The sequence below is a fragment of the Cornus florida genome, unplaced genomic scaffold (assembly GCF_030987335.1).
Source record: "Cornus florida cultivar Cherokee Brave unplaced genomic scaffold, ASM3098733v1 CherokeeBrave_3.0.0_Hap2_Chr03, whole genome shotgun sequence".
In the NCBI taxonomy this organism is placed as follows: Eukaryota; Viridiplantae; Streptophyta; class Magnoliopsida; order Cornales; family Cornaceae; genus Cornus; species Cornus florida.
In genome coordinates this window covers 7,686,222-7,708,615 of record NW_026775573.1, presented here as the reverse complement: position 1 = coordinate 7,708,615, position 22,394 = coordinate 7,686,222, and the positions used below count along the sequence as shown (strand labels likewise).

Below are 22,394 nucleotides of genomic sequence, written 5' to 3'. Positions count from 1 at the left end.
ATAGAGAGGGTCTAATTCATCTAAAGAGCGGAGGTGAATTTTGAAAAAATAATACTACCTAGTAAAAATTGGGAGAGGTTCATGAAACTTGAATTAGTAAAACAAAAAAATATCTATATAACAAATAAATATTGTTAAGACATATAAAACTTCAATGAATGTATTTATTAACCATTTTTTATTGTTTAATTGATCTTATTTTTTTTGTATCTTATTTATAAAAGAAGATATTTTGGACCATTAACTATAACTGATTTCTATTTAGAGATGACATTACTCTCTAATCTATATTTATATAATTAGTATATATAGACTCTTATGACCTTTCAAAAATAAAAATAAAGTGTGGTTGATATATTTGTTTTGTTTTTTTTTAATCAAATGCACTGCACTCTTATTAAAGTAAAATTTAAAATGAAATAACAAAACTATTTTTAAGTCATGAGTAGAAAAATATTTTGTCATTTAAGTTAATAGTAATAATAATAATGCAATTGATTAAAAGAGAGTTTATCATCTTTTCCCAAAAAAAAAAAAATTTACTCTTCTCTTAGAATTTATAGAGGATCATACACAATTTTGAGTTGTGAAAAACCAGATTGACCAATAAAACATAGTTGACAAACGCACGTGAAAGGGCCTAATTCCTTGGCATCTTAGATTTGAGAGGATCCGAGGTCTTTTATTCTTTCATATGGCGCGTGTTCAACAATGGTCGATTTTAGTCCCACGTTTATTGGGTCTGTCTGCTGCTTCTTGACTTATTATGGTCGTCGGTTTGAACTTTTGATAGAAGGTGGCTTGGTGCATGCAAACGTCCCCTGCGGCATGTTTGTGGAGGAAAACTTTATTGTGCCGTACAATGCGAAACAGGTGCATTCCGACCGTCTATGTTATCCGTCTACAGTAATGAATGGTTGGATATGTTTATTACATGCTTAAAAAATATATATATCTATTTGAGAGGATCCTAGGTTTTTTTATTTTTTCACATGACGCGGTATGTGTTATCGGTACAATAATGAATGGTTGGATACATGCGTAATATTTGTATTGCAACTAAAACAATGTACTCCTTTCATTTCTTTTTAATTGTCCACTTCGTATACTGTAACTTACATATAAATCACAGTATACAAAATGGATAATTAAAAAGAGTAATATTTAAAAACATGCATGCATGTTTTCTTTATTATGTTAGTGATTAGATGAGTGACAAAGTTATAAGGTTTGAACATGAACTTCATACTATAGAGAGCAACTCATGCATTGTTGAACACACTCCACAATAATAAAAATTATTTATGTTTCAAATAAAAAATATAGTTGCCAAACATACCCTTATTTTCTTATCAATAAACTAAAGTCAGGTAGAGGGGCCAAAGTGCAAAAGTTTTGTGGGACTATATGAAATTACAAATTAGGGATTAATTGATAGTATGAATTCAGAACAAAGAATGCTGACTCATCATGACTATTAATGACCAATAATGGATACGTGTAACGATGTGATTGGGCAAAGGAAAAAAAAAGTTAATTGGGGAATATCATTGGAAATTTAGAAGATAAGCATGAGAAAAATATTGATTTGACTCATAATTAGCTCTGCAGCTTCCCTTTCAACCAGGCATGTGTCATGTCCAATCACATCTCTGTCTTACTTTTCGTCTTTGATCCTTCTATCTATCCAAGAAATATCTTGCAGTCAATCTCACATGCTAACCAGGAATTTCATTTTTATTTATTCTTAATGGAATTATTTAATGGATAAACCACCACCTCCTCCTCCTCCTCCTCAGTTCTTATCTTTCAATAGCAAGGTCATGAATACTTCACTTTTTGTCCTCCTCCTCCTCAGTTTTTATCTTTCGTTAGCAAGGTCATGATTACTTTTTTCCGTACTCCTCTACTCCACTACATGGTATAATATTGTCCGTTTTAAACCTAAATCTACATGATTTTGTTCTTAAGTTTTACCTCAAAAGGCCTCATACCAATTGGGGGTGGCACACTTATATATAAACACTTCACCTTTCCTTTACCCAGGCGACGTGGGATTGTGCACACGTAACTCGCCAGTATGGTAGCCTAACAGTATCTCTCGCACCCGCCCACGACACACCCGCCCACAAGGTCGTTACAATCCACCCCCCTTAGAAACCCGACGTCCCCGTCGGCACACTTCCGGCTGGGTCAGGCTCTAATATCATTGTAACGACCCACTCCATCACATGCTATGATATTGTCCACTTTGGGCCTGAGTCCGCACGATTTTGCTCTTGAACTTCACCCCAAAAGGCCTCATACCAACTGGAGGTGATACACTTAGATATAAGCACTTCACCTTTCCTCTACCCAGGCGATATGAGATTGTACACCCGTACTTCGCCAGTGTGGTAGCCTGACAGTGTCTCTCGCACCCACCCACAAGGTCATCACATCCTCCTCCTCTTCCTTACATTTTTATCTTTCAGGAGCAAGGTCATGAATACTTTTTTTGTCCTGACAAATTAAAAGAGAGAGAGAATGGACATATCGCTTGAAGAGCTAAGCGTTATACTAATTAGGTCACTGGATAAAATATTCATCTCGTGCACACATTTATCCATTAGGATTTCAAATCAAAACTATTTTTATTTTAAAAAATTAAGAAGATATCACTAAATTATAACATTAGATAACAAACACTCGTCACTAAGTGAATATTATGTGTGTTTAATTGAATTTTTTCCTTTTATCTACATATAAAATGATGCTTATACGCATATAAGTCAGATTGATTATATATGAATGCATGGTAGGAGTACTATTTAGTATGCTATTAAATTTTTTTATTTTTTTGCAAATTAAATATTTATTAAGTTTCCCTTTTTATAAGAGCCATTATCCTTTTGTTTTTTTTTTTTCAAGGTGTAATATAAGTTGTGGAGGAGTGATTGAAACGCACACATACTAATAATAGTATTATGTGTTTCAATCATTGCAACCATTGTTGATATTTGACTTTTATATAATTAAAAATATATATATATTAGATCTTGACAAACGACATGACATAATTTTCCACATTACATTATTATAATTTGAAAATGAAAATCACAACTGTAATAACAAGTCAAATTGTTTTACAATACTACTATATTGATGTCACATCATGAAAGAAAAAACAAATAAGAAAAAAGCTTTTTATTATAAACTAATTTTACCCAATGTAACTTAATAAATTCGAGTATAATTGGATCACGTTGAACTTAATCAAAGTTAATAAATAAAAATCTACCCAAATTGAACGGGGATTTGAGTTGAACGCATGTGGTATCGGGTTGACCGGCGATATTTAAATATATAGGTGTCAATATATACATATATAAGGTGGACAAAGGCAAGTATATTGTATTTATTGTGGACACATGTCATGCTTTTAAGGTCATTGCCACAATTGAAAGTAACTCCATTATGCAGACTTTAATAATATAACATGGAATGGTGGTGATCGGTAAATATGGGGGTAGCAGAGCAACAAATGTCATGCTTTTAAGGTCAGTGCAATAATTGATAGCATGCACGCATTAATAAGTTATATGGAGTGTATGTATATTTTTGTTTGTGTGTATTATACGGGGGGAAGAGAGAGAGAGAGGGGGGGGAAATGACCTTTCAAAAGCTTCATCAACCTCTATAATTTTTTTGTTTATATTACGACATTTTTATTAATCTTACTTGTTAGGCTTTATGAAGAATAAAAATATTACGTTGCACATTGAAGATACAAGATTTCGGTTCTTTTTCCTCTCTCCCTCTCTCTAGCAGTCTCCCCTAACTTTCTACCTGTCATGGTCTATTTATAAGCCATCACCCTTATTGCTACTAACCAATTACATTGGACCTATATTCGAAAGCTTTCTTCCTTCTGGGCTTGGTCTTCCAAGGGACTTGACCTTTCTCGGTGAATCCCTCAGGTTCGGCCCATTCTTAGGCGCTTTGTCATGGATCCTATTTCAATCATTCGACCCGATCTCACTCCCGCGAACCATATCCGGCCCATGCCATTTGCCGCATCCTCAACTGCCCCCATAATTACCCTTTATTGATTAGGAGATAATTATTAGTGGCTGCTAATGATGACCTGACGGCTCGAGGAGATCGTGTGGGAGAATGGACGGTTAGATCCAGGGGTCGGCGCTTCGAGATTCAACGAGACAACCCATCACTTTCCTGACTCCTCGGCCCTTGGGATCTTCTCGTCTTTATAAGCTCCATTGATTCTCCATCGATCCTCTTTACCGTCTCCATCTCACCTTTTGCTGTTTGAATCCTCTCCGGCGATTTCTTGCGAAATATCTTCCTTCCAGTGGCTTTGCAATACTTTCTGCCGTTTGCACTCTCTAAGGTTAGTTTCATTTGCATTTTTCTTTTGGAAGATTTCTTTCTCCTCCCCGGAATCCTCATCCACTCTCACCATGACAGTAGATCTAGACGTTCTTCGCATGAAACTTCACCTTCCTGACGATGTAGAAATTAGAAACTGCCCCCGAGAAGTGAATATTAGAACCGGTGTTGGCCTTCTTCCCGGCGAGGCCCTGTTTTCACTCCTCCATCTCAATCTCCTTAGATTTCCTTTACATCCTTTCTTTTGTTATGTTTTTAACAAGCTAAATCTTTCCCCTTTACAAGTAAACTCCAATTTCCTTAGGATTTTATCTGTTATGCTTCTCCTGATTCGTGACAGAGGTCTGGATCTGAACCTCGTAGATCTTCTCCTCTGTTACAAGGTCAGCAATATCAGAACTGACGAACCATTTTACCACTTTTTTCCCATTGAGAAGAGGTCCATCTGCACGGATAAGATCAAATCCGAGAAGGGTTGGAGGAAAAACATTATTGGGGTTAGGGGAGCCTGGTTCTCTCCAGCTGCGGAGGATTTCCCTATCCCGAGCGCTTTCGGAGAGTGCTCTGTCTCTTTTTACAAGAAATATAAAAACCATAAGAGCGACTGTCCTTGCGAGATTTGCATTCCTTGTTTTTGTACTTTCTTGTGCCATTCCTTAGGCATTCCTTATGATGACTTGAGCTACAGTGTGTGCAAGGATAGGGATAACTACTTGAAGCGGTACGTTCTGACCATGGTTCCCTCTTGCTCGGACCTTCTCACCTCAGATAATCTCCTCGATATCTCAGTCCTCGGCAAGACAATGAGCCAACTTTAGATTCCTTCCTTCGGCAGGAAGAAAATTGTCCCCAGGCCTGCTATCACCCCTGCATCAAATTCCTCACCGGCTTCAGCATCTTCCTCCGCTACCCTTTCTGATACCACTCCTTCCACCGATCCATCCGTGATGGCTGCTGACCCGGTCGCTAACATGGCGACTGCCAGTCCGAACGTTACCTCCTCTGTCAACAATCCTCCTGGTTCTACTGCTGCTTCCGCACGGGAAAAGGCCAGAGGAAAGAGGCATCAACCTGACAATGCCCTTAGCATAGATGACATTCCCTTGTCTCAGAGGGTTAGGCCCTCTAGGCCGAACGTGATATCCCGCCAATTAAAGATACAAGATTTCGGTTCTTCTCCCTCTCTCCCTCTCTCTAGCATTCTCCCCTAACTTTCTACCTGTCATGGTCTATTTATAGGCCATCACCCTTATTACTGCTAACTAATTACATTGGGCCTATATTCGAAAGCTTTCTTCCTTCTGGGCTTGGTCTTCCAAGGGGCTTGACCTTCCTCGGTGGATCCCTCAGGTTCGGCCCATTCTTGGGCGCTTTGTCATGGATCCTACTTCAATCATTCAACCCGATCTCACTCCCGCGAACCATATCCGGCCCATGCCATTTGCCGCATCCTCACACATATGCAGATAATACGTAGTATCAATTTGTCAACCAATCTTCCATCTTAATAAATTTGATCATCAGTCTCATAGAGTTGTGTTAGGGGCGGATTCAGAAACTCAAATGAGAGGGGTAATATTAAAATTTTTAAATAATTTGAAGGGGACAACGATAAATAATTTTACGGAGTATTAGTTAAAATCACGTTTATGATTATGTGTTTATTTATTTATTGCATGAAGAAAAAATAAGAGTTAAGAAACAAAACTAACATAATTCTCTATGGCTTTAGATAATCAATAGGCCGCATTCCACTAAGGATTAATAGTTTTTTACCGAACACCTCATTTGTTAAGGTTGTGAGCAAACTTCTTAGAGAATAATTGGACACTTCATAAATACTTTTATTATTTGTTTAAAATTAACGTCGAAATCTTTTAAAAACAGTTTAAGATCAACCAACATGTTTTTTTATTTATTGTTTTTGTAGGGAATTAAGCCCGCCAAGCCACTTGGCACACCTTACGTCACCAGAGTCCATTCGAGCCAGATACTTCGGCAAACTAAAAGACAAGGAACTCACGCGCGACACTAACAGTCACACCGCCGTCTTCAAAGAGATAGGTATTTACTATAATGGTACATATCCTTAGAACAAAAGGACTAGAATACCCTTATGGTATCTTGTGGAGTCATCATAACTACCCTAATAGAAGTCTCCAGGAACTTCCCCCACTTGTGTAAAGACCTGAGCCTATAAATAAGGTTTGAGACGCTCAAGTCCCGGGAGAGATTCCTGAAATTGTAAATCCATTTGCATTCAGATATCCTCCCTTTTATTGAATAATATTAATTTTCATTAAAAAAACCTCTACAGTTTTTAAAATAAAATAAATATTTATACGTTATTAAACAATATATATATATATATATATATAAACCAAAACAACACACAAATACTCATTATATTTAAATTTAAATAATAAATAAAAACGATTTAGTCAATTTATGGATGCCACGGTAAAATTGCCAAATGAAAGTGGATGAGCTAAAATCATCTTAAGCTACCCATATGATATGACCATTGGCCATCTATATATATATATATATATATATATATATATATATATATATTTATTTATTTATTTATCGATAGACCAAAACAACACACAAATACTCATTATATTTAAAATTAAATAATAAATAAAAACGATTTAGTCAATTTATGGATGCCACGGTAAAATTGACAAATGAAAGTGGATGAGCTAAAATCATCATATGCTACCCATATGATATGACCATTGGTCATCATTTATTTACATTGTTTTGTCGGCTTGACAAGTTTACTCATTACCTACTAATGTTTCCATTCAATTTATCATCCATATTTCACTGATGAAAAAAATCATACAATGTTTCACACTTTGTCAGTCTAATATTCTATCCTATAATATAATAATTGGGTGATTTAAGAATTGTGACTCACAATTTTGTGAGTTGTGAGTCATAATTTTTAAAGCACTCTATTAATAAGTTACAGTTCCTAAAATTCTTAATTATTATAGAACACATGAAGTAATTTAAAATTTTTTTTATATGAAAAATTATTATATAAAAAAATTATTATGTGATGTTTGGTGGCATGAATTTGGCGTCATGGGTTTATTTTGAACTATTTTTTATTTTTTTTTAATTTTAAGACACTAATTTTGAAGATAATATATTTGTATAGGAAAGAAATAATTATAACGACACACTTAATTTCTTACAAAGGTCACATCAAGAAAGTTTAGAGTTCAAATTCTTCTAAAAATTCATAATTATCTCATACGTGTGGAATAAAGATTATATGTGTTCAATGGTAAATTACTGGGTGCGAAGTTTTAATATTTAATTAGTCCACAATTTTATTTATTTATAATTATTATTTATATAGAGGCAGCAAAACCACGTTCCACGGATCGCGTGGAAAATTGAAATTGTTCAACTTGAAGACCTAATTGAAGACAAATCTCCAAGGATCTCTGGTGAATCCAGATGGGGTTAAAGCAAAACTCTATGGTGTCAGAGATCGATCACATTTACACAACACAGTAGGGTCAAAATGGAAGGGTGTAATTGTAGTTTTAGGACCTGTCAGGACATTCTTAATACCCCGGATTAGTAATTGACACGAAAAGTCGCGTATAGCCCCGCGCTAATACCAAAGTTCATTACGCAATAGTGTTCACCTTTTTATTTTGGGTTAATTTCTTTCCCACTTCTTTAAGTTTGGTCATTTTTCCTTATCAAATATCTTTTAAAAATAATTATTATTTAAGTTAATTTTCACTTTTCTGTCACATTTTTATTAAAATATATAAAAAGATCTTAAATTTTTAATCTCTTTTATTTCCGAATATCATATTACATACATGACTAATATATCCCTTATTATTATACATACATACCACCACAACCCCCACACCCTCCGTGGGAGAAGGGCTCGCCAAAACTGACGTCACTGACGCTTTCCGTTCGCAATTGCAACTCCATTTAGTGGCTTCATCACCCTTGGATGCCTCACCCACCAGAATCGAGTACTATTCCATTGTTACCAAAGACAGATCTAAAAATTCATATTGGGGGACAAATTTATATGATTTTTTTTCGTAATTTCAATGGGGACAATTTTAAATTTTTATGGGTATAAATGCCAAAAAATACAAACTTAGAGGTGTAAAATGTAATTAAAAAAAAAATCATAACGGCGTGCGTGAGTTTATTGCCAATGAACAAAAAAATAAAATTGGTATGGGGATAAATTATACATAATATTTCCAAAAGTTACATTAAAATGGTAATACTTGAGCAACAGAGAAAAGAGGGAGAGAATTTTGACTATAAATACGTGAAACCCAAAAGTGTTCACTCAACCCATTTCTATTTTAGTGATACTTATGTTTTGTTTGATAGGATGGAAGAAATTTGGATGAAAATGAGAGAAGAAGAGATAAATGAAATATTAAAAGATATTATGTTATTTTTTCTTTTTGTTTGGTTGGATGAAAGAGAATATAACAATATCTTATTTTATAAGGAAAAAAAAAAAGTGCTAATTATAATGAAAGTTTTGTAATTTTAAAACATTTATAATAACTTGTTTTTCTTTTTTTGTGTCTTCCGTCCATATTTTGAGGAATAAAAATTTGTGAAGGAAGAACTCTTCTTGCCTCCTTTATATCAAATGAATGAAATTTGTTTTTTCCTTCGTATCTTCCATCCATCCCTCTTCTTTCCTTCTTACCAAACAAAGCATCAAGTAAGAAAGAAAATGGAGATGAAAATTTGGCTACAAATGTGCGTAAATTGAAAGTGCTGATACTCGACTCATTTATATTTTAGTAGTGCTTGATTTTATTTAGCTCAACCAAATTCTCAAGATACACTCCAACTTAATTTATTAGCTCAAGAATATTGAAGATATATATATTTATGACTTTTATATGAAACATTTTAAACAGACGAGCTCTTACCTTAAATTTAGCTAACAAAGTATTTATTTTAAATAATAAGTCTCTTTTTTTTTTTTTTTTTTCAAATATCCAAGTAATATTTTAATATATACTTAATTAATTGGAAAATAATGAACTTATTAGAATTAAAAATTGGGCAAAGCGAGAAAGACAACCTAATGTTTAAAATTTTGGCAAATATCACTCCTAAAGTATTTTTTGGGTATATAAATGGGTTAAATTTGAAAAATGGTCAAAGAAAGATTTGAGGTTAGTGTTTGGTTACAAATTTATTTAAGGCACATGTCATTTTTAAGATATAAAATTTTGAATATACCATTTTCTCTTTCAATATGATCCTTATATAAAATAAAAAAAAAAAAAAAAAAAGACACTTTAGTCATTTCACGTTTAATTATTATTATTATTATTATTATTATTTTTTATCATTTTTGTATTCAGTTATAGACTGACACTTTACTCTTTTTAGTTTCCAAGTCATTGTTTATTCAAAAATTAAATATTAATATATATTTTTAGAATGTATTAGGAGTTGTATACCTTATATGTATGCCTGATCGCAATCCTTAAGCATCTTCAATGCCCTTTCAAAGTCAAAATACAGGGTGAATGAAAATAATACACTCCAATGGACTCTCAAAAGACCTTTTATATTTTGAAATTGTCAAAAGTATTGCCATATATAACAGTTCTCAAATTTTTTTGAGAACTCTCTTTTTTCTCATACAATGTTATTTCTCAAAATAAGTGTCATGTTTTCCTTTTTTATCTGTCTCAAAATAATAGTCTATTTTTCCTTTTTCAAATAATATATTTCACACCTTTCCATATATATCCTTTGAGTTTAAAATTTTAAACTTGAATATTCTAAACTTAAAAAAAAGTTAATAATTTTCGAAACAGATAATGCATGTCTCACATATCCCTTTAAAAATTACTAATCTACACTTAAATTGAGATGGAGAGAATAGTATTTTGAATGAAATGCATCATTAGAGTAGAATTGTTAAAATATAATATTTTGACACTGTAAAATATACTTTTGACATGAAAAAATAGTATTTTATATTAGAAATGCTATTACCAATTAGATTAAATTATCATTCAAAAAATAATAATAATAATAATAATAGAGTAAATAATGTAAAAAAAGTGGGGTTGTGGAGAAGGTCACGTGAAGGGGGTGGTGAGGTTTGCTAAGGTGTGGGATAGGGGTAAATAGTTGAATGGAGGAGATGAGGTGGGCCAATAGAAAAAGAGATTGGTATTGACTATAGAGGGGCGCGAGGCGAGGCATATAGAAAACGATGATGAATGGATGCGGCGAAGATGGGGACATATCAACTGTCTGAAGGAGACAACTCCCAGCACAAGCAATCATTACTACGACCTCTATTTCTCTTCTTTTTTTATTTGCTTGCGACCCCCTTCAACTTACAAAATTACTTTCTCTCTCTCTACTGAGGAGTAATAATTTCTCAATCTATACATACAATTATATATATATATATATATATTACACACACATGCATAATTACATACATAATTATATAGTATTTATTATATTTGATGATGTGTTTGGTGTGGGCCCACCGCCACCCCCCTAATGAGCAATTATTAGGGCAGTGATTGAATTGTCTCTCCTTTGTCTCTTTGGTCTTTATCCTTTTCAGAATTAATTCAGCTCACACGTCCCCTCAACCCCACCTTTAATATTCTCTTTCTTCCCTCATCATTACTTCACCACACCACTTTTTCTCTCTCTCCACATTTTCATAAGGGAAACTACTGTCTTAGGACCATTGATTTTTTATTTTTATTATTATTATTATTATTTTTATGATGATTATTTGGGTTCGATTCAGATGAATATAAATATAATTTATAGACATGTGTAATACAGTAATATCCAACTCTTAAAAAAAGTTTACGAAATAACTAATACGATCAACCATAATTATAAATAAATAAATGTCTCACCCTACAAATCAAACACAATAAATGAAGGTAAAAGATAATTATTTTATTTAGGTGATAGCTCAACGTATAATCCTTAATTAAAAAAATTTACTTAACAATATATATATATAATCCTTAATTAAAAAAATTTACTTAACATATATATATATATATATATATATATATATATATATACACATTGATTTTCTTAATTAAGATACGTTGAGCTATCACCTAAATATATATGTAAATTTTTTTAATTAAGGATTATATGTTGAGCTATTACCTAAATATATATACATATTTGAGGGTTCAAAAACTAAGAGTAACAATTTGTACTCCTGAATCATAATTGCGTTGTGTAAACCTAAAAATATTTTAATAAATAAGTAAATCTAAATACGATTCGTTTAATAATCGTATCAATTTATTAAACAAGTTACACGTGTTAACATGTTTAGTGATTTATTTACTAAAATAAGACGTTTAATATTCAATCAAATAAAAAAAAAAAAATTGCAAGTCACAATTAAATCAAATATTCAATGTCGGAAGAAAAACATCACATCCCCCCAGCCAAGGAGATAGAATACAAAAGTTTAAGTAAAATCATTGCCACCCTTAGCAAACACTTAACCTCTCAAAAAAGGAAGGAGGACTTATAGTACTTAGATTGTAGTTTATCCTCAATAAGGTTTTTTTTCAAACGGGTAGATGCTATTTTTGGAGCTCCAACCATAGTTACTTGCCGCATAATACTTTCTGTAAGTTATCAATGTCATTATTGAATCTGATAGTATCATTTATTTTATTTAAATTTACGAATTATTTACATTTAATTATTAAATTGAGATAATTTTTAAAATTTTATAAAAATTTTAATAAATAATTTAATATACTATTGAATTTAGTAATTAAATGTAAAAAAACTCATAACTAGTTTGAGGAGAAAAAAATAAATAAAAATCAAGGCTTTTAATTCTATAAATAATTAGTTTATTTATGATGGAATTAATGTTTCGATGGTATTTTCCTGCATAATCATTGTCATTAGTGTCTACCACCATTAACACGAGTATATGCTATATACTGCAACACCATTATTGATAATATTATTTCATAGTTTGTGTATTGTTTGATACGCGATATATCGATTGATATGCGATTTTTTAAAAAATTTGATATGCGATTCATGTCAACCAATTTATATTAATTTTATTCGAATTTATTACACTATAATCATAACCGTTACTGCAAATCATGCACCACTCTTCAAAATATTCTTTTTTTAATCAACTATTGAGATAGCGTCAACTATAACAAGAGTGTGAATTTGCCCAAGCGTGAGAAAAGGTCAGTGAATTTTACCCATAAAAAAAATTATTGGAAAAGTAAGATCAGGACCATTGAATTGAAACTGATGTGGGACCGTGGTGCATCGGCATTAGAGATCAAAAGCGGGAAACTAAGGACCCCACTTGAAAAATGTCAAAATCAGCTGGTTCCGCAAGCATGCGTGATGATGATTTCGGTCAATCAATCATCATTCCACTTCTTTTTTAAACTACTAGGCTGATCTCGAGAGGCTCTCTTCAAAACTCTCTATAATCCGAATTTACTTACCTATTTTTATATTTTTGTAAATTTAAGGTGCGTTTAAATAAATAGAAGAGAAAAGAAAAGAAATGATAATATTAATTGTTGATGTCAAAAATCTACACGTTTCGGAGTCGGTGGCGATTCCTGCAAAACAAGAGAAGTGATAATCGGCATGGTGCCGGCCGGGTGCACTCCGACGATCATTAGTTATGAAAAAAAAGAAAAGAAAAGATAACAATAATTTCTATTTATGTTTGAATAGATAGAAAAGAAAGTATAGTATTCTTGTTTGGATATGATAGAGAGTAGAAAAGAAGAAAAAAGATAACAATAAAATTATTATCATATTCTTCAAAATAGATAAGATATGAATGGAATAATAATTTCTTCCTTTTAATTGTTGAGGGTAGTTTCGAAATTATGAAAATACTACTTAAACACTATATTTTCTCTCCTTATCTTCTCATTTTTGAAGAGATAGAAAATGAAGGATATGGAGGGATAGCTCCTTATCCTCTCTTTTCTCTAATTTTAACCTACCCAAACACAATTTACACTATTCTTTCTTTTCTTTTCCCTCACTATCCCTCCAAATCTCTCAATCCAAACATACCCTGAAGTTCTGTCAAAATTATAGTAGTAGCATGTTTCCATTGTTTCAATAATTATACTAAAACTTGTCTTTATTTAATTTATTATTTTTATAACAATAAAGTAAAATAAATATTACAATCAATGTCAAGGTTAATATTATAAAATTCTAAATTGTTGATAGTTAAATTATATTGACCTTCTTTAAAATTTGGATAAGTTATATATAAATAAATTCGTTCAACGTTTTTTATTTTAATGAATTTATTGATTTTCTTTATTTAATTTTGTGTTGGTTAAGTTTAGATTCAGTTCAAGTCATAACTTTAATCATTTAATTTCATGTTGGTTACCAAAGCCTAATAACAACTAGTTCGTATAATTAATCTTCGTCTATTTTGTAATTTAGTGACGGGAAAATTACTCTTTTTTGAATTGTTGTAAATTACAAAATAGAGTTGTTTATGCTCTCTACAAAAACATAAAATACTAAAAAGATCTTCTTGGCTATAGTAGGGTCCATAAAAAAGGGTTAAAGTGGTAAAGAACCTTTGAGAGATTCATTTGCTCTCCATAGTCGTTGATGCTTAAGTCCTACTTCTTCTGTCCTAAAAAAAATGTCTTTTTCGAAAAATCGCGACTCTCACAAATTGAAAAGTCACGGTTTTTTAAAAAAGACATTTTATTTTATTTTTTTAGACGAAGGGAGTATAAAACGTTCATATTTCTAATTTTGCATACATCTTCTATTCAGGAGTGATAAATGAACGAATTTGGTCGGATTTAGATAATTGAAGAACGTAGATGGTTTTAGGTAAGTTGAGAATATGTGAAGATATACATCTTCTATTCAGGAGTGATAAATGAACGTATAATTAATCTTTGTCTATTTTGTAATTTAGTGACGAGAAAATTACTCTTTTTTGAATTGTTGTAAATTACAAAATAGACCTGTTTATGCTCTCTACAAAAACATAAAATACTAAAAAGATCTTTTTGGCTATAGTAGGATCCATAAAAAAGGGTTAAAGTGGTAAAGGACCTTTGAGAGATTCATTTGCTTTCCATGGTTGATGTTTAAGTTATACTTCTTCTGTCCTAAAAATAATGTTTTTTTCGAAAAATCGCGACTCTCATAAGTTGAAAAGTCACGGTTTCTTAAAAAAGATATTTTATTTTATTTTCAAATGAAGGGAGTATAAAACTCTCATACTTCTAATTTTGCATGATAGAAGATATACATCTTCTACTCAGGAGTGATAAATGGATGAGTTTGGTCGGACTTAGATAATTGAAGAACGTAGATGGTTTTAGGTAAGTTAAGAATATGTGAAAATTGAATAGTGGCATTCTCGTAAACCTTTAAAGTGTAAACGGGTGAATTTAGAAATAGGAAAGAGCAGGAGGAGGTGTTTACTCTAAAAGCAGCTGGGGGTGGGTGTGTGATAAAAGGTGATCACAAGCCTCCCGTGTGGTCAATCATAAGCTTTGTCTCGAACAATCATGGACCACATTTTTCAATTCATTTTTTTCTAAGGTAACATTTTTTCCTTTGGTTCATTTATCAACCCCATCATTATGGTCCTCACAAGAAATGCCTCATTTTTGGCCCCACCACCCAACTTTTTAGACGCACACACTGCCAGTATCATGGAATTTACTTATTTTAATTCATTTGTATGTAGGATGGCTGACAATCTGGGCAGGTTCGTAGGGAATTGTGCTTGGTGTCTCATCTAAGTTAAGTTTGATAATTCAGACTTTAAATGACAAAATTACACACACAGACACACACACATACATACATACATACATACATATATATATATATATATAGTTGGTAGTTGGTTCTCGCAGGCTTTCTTAAATTCCTGGCTTTCTTTTAAAAAAGTACAATAAATACATGATACTATTAGATTACTGGTCGGTTGACCATTGCTTAATATATTAATATTCTTATATATTTCTCAAATTTTATATGTGAATGTGTCTAGGCAAATTTCAAATAAAATTAAAATAAAGAATTATCTTATTCACATGGGTTTTCTTTTTATTTAAAAAAATTGACAGTAAGTTAGGTTGAAAAGAAAAAAGAATTTTAGAAACTTAAACGTGATTAATTAGTATGACAATAACAAGTCTATCATTAATCTAAAACTTTTACTATATATGTACGAACATTGGTGTGCATCTGCCAACTCATTAATCTCTCAATACATCAAATGCTTTTCACTGATCATGAATATCAACTTATAAAGTCATATATATTCATCATTTAATATACACTGTTGTAATGTAAACAACACTCTCAAATATCATCATTTTGCACAATCACACAGCTTAATTATTAGGTCCATGTATTGATGGCCACTCAATTTATAGAGAATTATTATTTCCACAATCCATAAAATTATAATACCAAAATCTCTTTCTCATAATTGCGGGATGGAGTTATTGATCATTATTGTAAAACATGGAAAATCATCTCTTCCTCACGATCCATCCACATAACCATAATGATGATGTAATTTGAGTACCAAAAAACATAGCAATCAAATTTAATGGTCATTAGGGTTTGATGTGGATGCATTTCTTGCTCGTTAGGGAGTAAAAGATTATTTTCCATTAGTAAGAAATACACACACTTACTTTGACTATTTGGGGATTCGAACCCTTACCATTTACTTTGGAAGGAAGATAATATATTAGTAGACCATAAGGCTTTTGGTTGGGCTAGCCCTTTAGTCCCTGCCATTTGGTATTCCTCTTTAGTTAGTCCAGGCTCAAAACGAAAGTGGGCTGACGTTTTTTAAGCCCAAAACAACAAATCTCCAAGAAACGGGCCTTTCAAAATTAACTAGTTCGAAATAAATAGTAATTGTTTAGATTGCCTCGTGTTTTGGAAATAAGGCCTGTAGACTATCTTAGTTGGGTCATCGACAGTGATGAAATCAAGCCTATTTCCCTGTAGCCATTCTAGTTGGATCGTCGGCCCAATTAATAATCACAAAGTCTCGTGGGCTTAGACCCATTACAAACCAAGCCATCCAATGGACTGCAAATTGGATTCTCAATGAGACCAATTTAAACAACACCTTGTAATATTTAGTAGGTCCATCTCTCCAAGCCCATTGCTGAATCACTTTCACGTTTCTCAACTCTTGCTCATAGTTACAGAAATTCTTCAAAACTTCGAAGAAATTTTTAAAAAATATTTGGGAATAACGAATTTGTAAATTGGATTTAGATAAAAAAAAAAAAAAACTTAGTAGTTTGAATTATTATTATTTTTCTAATTTTAAATTTAAAATAGAAATTTGATACTCCCAAACATAGTATTAGAAGATTCATAAAAAAAGTCAAACGAATCCAATTTTATTTTAAAGAACACATAAGAATTCCAATCACAAATTGCAAATTTTCAAAAATGAAAAGATACAACATTTAAACCTGGGATGAACCTATATCATGAATGATTTTGATTCATGATTAGCCCAACCTTATTAACATGAAGGAAAAATAAACACAAACTTGTTACAATACAAAACAACACACCATTTTTTTTTTTTTTCATTAACAATTGATTTTTTTCTCATCACATGCACCATTTCAGCTAGTGTCAAATGCAGAAAAAAAACCCCCATCAATTCCACCAGCAGAAACATCCACACCACCACCACCACCACCATCAACTCCGCCACCATTGCCTCCACCAATAAACCCCTGAAACAAGTTACCACCTCCGCCACCGCCGCCGCCGCCACCGCCACCGCCTCCACCAATACCCATTAATCCCTGCACCAAAATCTGACCTGCAGCCTCAGAAGCACCACTAACTAAACCCTGCATCACCTGGTTCAGCAACACACTTCCCTGTCCATTTCTTCCATTTTGTCCATAAACACCTGGATTGGCATACAAATTATTTGGTATGCAATTCGGTTGTCCATAAACACTTGTGTTGTTTGCATATAAAGTATTTGGTACGCAATTCTGCAAATTAGGCCTTGCTGTGTATTGGGTCCCAAGAACATGAACCTGATGAGTACTAGGGACGCCTAGTCTAGTTTGGCACTGTTGCATCTGAATTGCTTGTATTGGACTTGGATGAGCTTGAACTGGCTGTTGCATCATAATTGCTTGTATTGGACTTGGATGAGCTTGTTGCATCTGAATTGCTTGTATTGGACTTGGATGAGCTTGAACCGGACCTCTTGGCTTCGTCGTTGCACAATTCAGATGTGCATCAAACTCGCAAATGTTGCAACGGTAGAGCCAGTGGTTGGACCCTGCGTTCCTGCATATATCACAAGAAAAGCCCTTGTTAAGGTAAGGAGGTGAGAAGGTGAGGTTGAGCTGGTGATGGTGAGATTGGTGAGTGAGAATCAATGGCATCGCGGCGCAGAGCATGTGAAGGTCAACGTTACAAGCTTTGCAATGGTAGGAGAATGAATTACCCTGCAACCCACAAGCATCACACTTGAAACAGCCTTCGGGGTAGATGGGGATTGGGTTGAGAGTGAGGCAATGGCCTTGGTCAAACGGATGTGTGATTTGCTGAGGCATTTCGGAACATTTGATGTGGAGGATGTAGTTGCAGGTTGTGCAGGTGTATACCCATCCTGCAACATTGAGCTTGCAGCCTGAACATGAAGCTAGGTTTAGGGTTTGTAGGGGTTGATAGTTGTAGAGCTGCAAGGGATGTGGATGGCTGAGATGGTTGATTGTAGGTTCAGGTTGTGAACTCAGCTTCCCCATCTCCCTCTCTCTGATCAAATTGGTTTTTGCACCGAAACCATATTATGCGATCAAAGTCAACACATTCTTGACTTTAGCAAGCAAAATCAACTAATGATTTGATTGATGAATAGGTTAAATGAATCAGTTCATTGTATTTAAAGATATGTAATCAAGGGTAAAAATATAAACTTGTTGATCGATTTTTCTCTCTTTTAAAAATATTAAAAAATTCTAAAATGAGAGAGTGTGTATTCTTATCTAATACTGACAAGAGTCTTTGTTGGACACTATTTATTAAAATCGCACAAAAAAACAAATGGAGATCGGAGAATATCTCAACGAGGGGTTGGTAAATATGTTAATTAGTCAATGTGTGATTGGTATGAAGGTGGTGAGTGGTTGCTACATTTCCGAAGTGAATCAAACGCGGTATCAATGGGGATGACCAAGTCATTGGGGGATTCGATTGAGTTGTGGCTATTTTAAAGTCAAGCTTTGACGTGCAAGTGGGATGTTAGAGTACTTAGAATGAAGAAGGAATAGAACAGTAAGCCAGCTAATGGAGGAAGACTTGCTAGGGACATGTTAGAATATCATTTAAACATGCACGTAATCAGATTTCATGTAAAGAGTACTATTTTGAAACCACATGCATATTTTAAACATTGAAATGGTCAAATCAAAGTGACTTATGACTTGGTATTTGTTATGATTTTCTTCAATTTCCTTGTTTTAAGCAAGGCTTACCCTTCAATTTCTTCACTTGCATTTCCGACAATGTCCCAGGTGACAGCATTTGTATGATAAATTTACTCCAGTGTTTTTTGGCATTTCCCGGATGTGTAGGCTGATTTTTACCTAAAGAACCATGCTATATAGGCATAAATAACTAGCCGATTCATTTGTGGCCATTTGATACATTCATGTACGATCCACACAAGTCTCACATGAATTGCAAAAATGTCTCGGTTAAAGTCTCGGGCTAATTATTTCTATCGAAGAATGACCCTTCACTCCATACCTGCACTAATTATAAATGCCAAAGAAGCAACCTTCGGAAGTCGACGCTTGCTGGTGCATCCCACCCACAAGCTAAGAGAAAATTGAATTCAATAAAAGATCTTCAAGCATAAAAATACAGCTCTTCTTCCTCCCCTCTTCACCCTTTTTTTGCAGTGAAAACATGTTATGCAATCAAAGTCAACACATTCTTGACTTTAGCAAGCAAAATCATCTAATGCTGTGATTGATGAATAATAATAGGTTAAATGGGAAAAAAAAGATAACCTTGTTGATCCATTTTATTTTATTTTATTTTATATTTAAAAATTAATCTATTCTTATGTATTACTGATAAAAATCTTTATTGGACACTATTTATTAGAATTGCACAAAAAATTAATAGAACATTGAAAAATTATATAAAAATAATTTTGTATATAATCAAACGCGGTATCAATGGGGATGACCAAGTCATCTAATGGAGGATTCAATTGGGTTGTGGAAATCGTTATAAGTCAACATGCAACCTTTGATGTGCAAGGGGGACATGTTAGAAGAATACCATTTGAACATGCACGTAATAATGAAACCACTTGCATATTTTAGTCAGTGATTGAAATGGTAAAATAAAAAATGATTCATGATTTGTAACTCAGTCTTCAATTTCTTTGCACCAATATTTTAAAAAATGTGATGCTCTCAGCGTGTCAATCCAACGGTTGAGAGAGCGCGTGACAACATCTTCATGATAAACTCAGTCTTCACTATTTTCTTGCATCGAATGGACTCCGGGGGATGATTTTTACGTAAATGACGCTTTAGTCCACACAATACACTAATTATAAATGCTAAAAGAATCAACCTTCTGAAGTCAATGCTTGCTGGTGCATCCCATTCCCACCAACAAGGGGACATAGAAATCAGTAAAAAATCTTCAAGCATGGAATGATCATTCACACTCTTTAACTTGCATTATCATTAATAGAAATAAAAAAATGCTTTTTTTCACAGAATTATTTAAACCCATAGAATTTTATTTTATATATTTGTTTGAAAGTCTAAACCAGTTAATAGTATAAACTTATAAGTTGACTTCTTGCCCAAATAATAGAATTTCAAGCCAACCTTTCTAGCAAGGAAATAATGCCTCAACTTGCTTATCAACTTGCTATAACTTGTATATATAATTGTAAATGTGATTGATCCACAGAGAGAGATAGAGAGAGACAGAGAGAGCGACATAGAGGGCAATGGCATATAAGCATTTCAGCCACCATCACAGCTTGAGTTTCCAGCAGCTGCAACAAGCTGGTGCACCAGAAATCCAATGTTCAGGGTGCAAGACATCGGGTTCGGGTTCACTCTACATCTGCTGGCAATGCAGCTTCTTCCTCCACGAACAATGCTTTCGCGCAAGCCGGTCCATGGAACACCCTTCTCATCCATCCCACCCTCTCACTCTTGTCCCCTATCCAACTTACCCCTCTGGTTCCTTCATTTGCAATTCCTGCAACCAAACTGGAACTGGCTTTTCCTACACTTGTGCAAACTGTGAGTTTGACATCCATGTCCATTGTGCTTACAAACCCCAAACCACCACCCATGAATCATACCCTTATGTTCATAACCTACATCACTCTCTCCCCAACCAAACACCGGGTTTCTACGCCCCATACATGCCCCAAACTGCCACACATGCCTCATACTCCGTTGCTCCTAACCTAAATCACTCTCTTCCCAATTCAACACCCCCTTTCAGTGCCCAATATTCTCACATGCCTCAAAGTAATGACACCCATGAACCATATCCTAATGTTCCTAACCAAGACAACAGTTTCAATGCTCAATATCCTCAAATGCCACAAAGTGACATCCATGAACCATATCCTAATATTCCCAACACAAATCACTCTCCCCCTATTGGGACACCTAGTTTCAATGTTCAATATTCTCATATGCCACAAAGTGACACCCAAAAACCATATCCTAACATTCCTAACACGAATCACTCTCCCCCTATCGCGACACCTAGTTTCAATGCTCAATATTCTCAAATGCCACAAAGTGACACGCAACAACCTTATCCTAATGTTCCTAACCTAAATCAATCTCATCCTGTCGAAAAGCCCAGTTTCAATTCTCAATGTTCTCATATGCCACAAGGTGGAACCCATGAACCCTATCCTAATGTTCCCAACCTAAACCATTCTCACCCCATTGAAACACCTAGTTTCAACGCCCAATACTCTTACAAGCCCGAAACTGCAACTCATGAATCTGTTCTAAGTGGTCCTAGCCAACAACACTCTGTTCCAAACGAAACAAAGCCGACTTCTAATACAAAAGTTTCAAAGGTGAAGCATCTGCATTTCAGTCACCAACATGGCCTGCAACTATCTGAAATACAAGAAAAAGATGGGATTGTTTGCTCTGGTTGTGAGCAAGACCTTTCGGGCTCGGCTTACAATTGTGCCAAGTCCAACTGCAACTTCTACCTCCACAAGTCATGTTTTGAATTGCCTAAGCAGATCCAACACAAGTCTCATCTCGAACACCCTCTCATCCTTCTATCCTCCCCGGCTTACGAAGATGGGGACTTCACTTGCAACGCTTGTTTCCAAAATGGCACTGCTTTTACCTACAATTGCTCAACTTGCAAGTTTGATCTCCATGTTGGATGCTCTTCCCTGCACGAAACTGTGAAACGTGAAGATCATGAACACCCTCTTACTCTTATGTATTCCTCCCCACACAAAAAGGTAAATGAGGATGAAAATGAGGTGATCTTCGTCTGTGATGTATGTCGATGCACAGTTGATGAACACTGCTGGGCGTACTGCTGTAATTTATGCGACTTTGGCACCCATTTGCATTGCGTGACAGCTGAAATAAGCCAAGAAGAAGAAGCAGAAGTAGAGTCACTTTTTGCAGCTCAACTCCGAATGCAAGCCGAGATGCAAAGGCTTCAGCTGCAAATGCAAATGAGTCACCAGACTGCACAATTGATGGCCAGCATTGGACAAAGTATGTCCAACTTAGCTGGTTAAATTTATTCATCTTGTTCTCCTCTGGGGTGGAAATCATGTTTGTGTTTGGTCTACTTTTGGCTGGATTTATGATTTTGTTGCTCTGTCTTCCTTATTTTAGTGATGTTTTGCA

At 34.0% G+C, this 22,394-nt stretch overlaps 2 protein-coding genes across 2 annotated transcripts; one reads left to right on the top strand and one right to left on the bottom strand.

Annotated features, from left to right (window-relative positions):
- Nucleotides 1–16,849: 16,849 nt before the first annotated feature.
- On the bottom strand, nucleotides 16,850–18,388 carry LOC132299282 (uncharacterized). The gene has a single exon (XM_059795804.1). The coding sequence runs from the start codon at nucleotides 18,249–18,251 to the stop codon at nucleotides 17,103–17,105; it is 1,149 nt and encodes a 382-aa protein (XP_059651787.1). The 5' UTR covers nucleotides 18,252–18,388; the 3' UTR covers nucleotides 16,850–17,102.
- A 2,097-nt stretch (nucleotides 18,389–20,485) lies between these two features.
- On the top strand, nucleotides 20,486–22,394 carry LOC132301037 (uncharacterized). The gene has a single exon (XM_059798330.1). It carries the CDS (start codon nucleotides 20,486–20,488, stop codon nucleotides 22,280–22,282), a length of 1,797 nt encoding a protein of 598 aa, XP_059654313.1. The 3' UTR covers nucleotides 22,283–22,394.

Excerpts from the sequence above, each read along its gene's own strand:
- LOC132299282 (XM_059795804.1), bottom strand. The coding sequence starts at position 18,251 with ATGGGGAAGCTGAGTTCACAACCTGAACCTACAATCAACCATCTCAGC.
- LOC132301037 (XM_059798330.1), top strand. The coding sequence starts at position 20,486 with ATGGCATATAAGCATTTCAGCCACCATCACAGCTTGAGTTTCCAGCAG.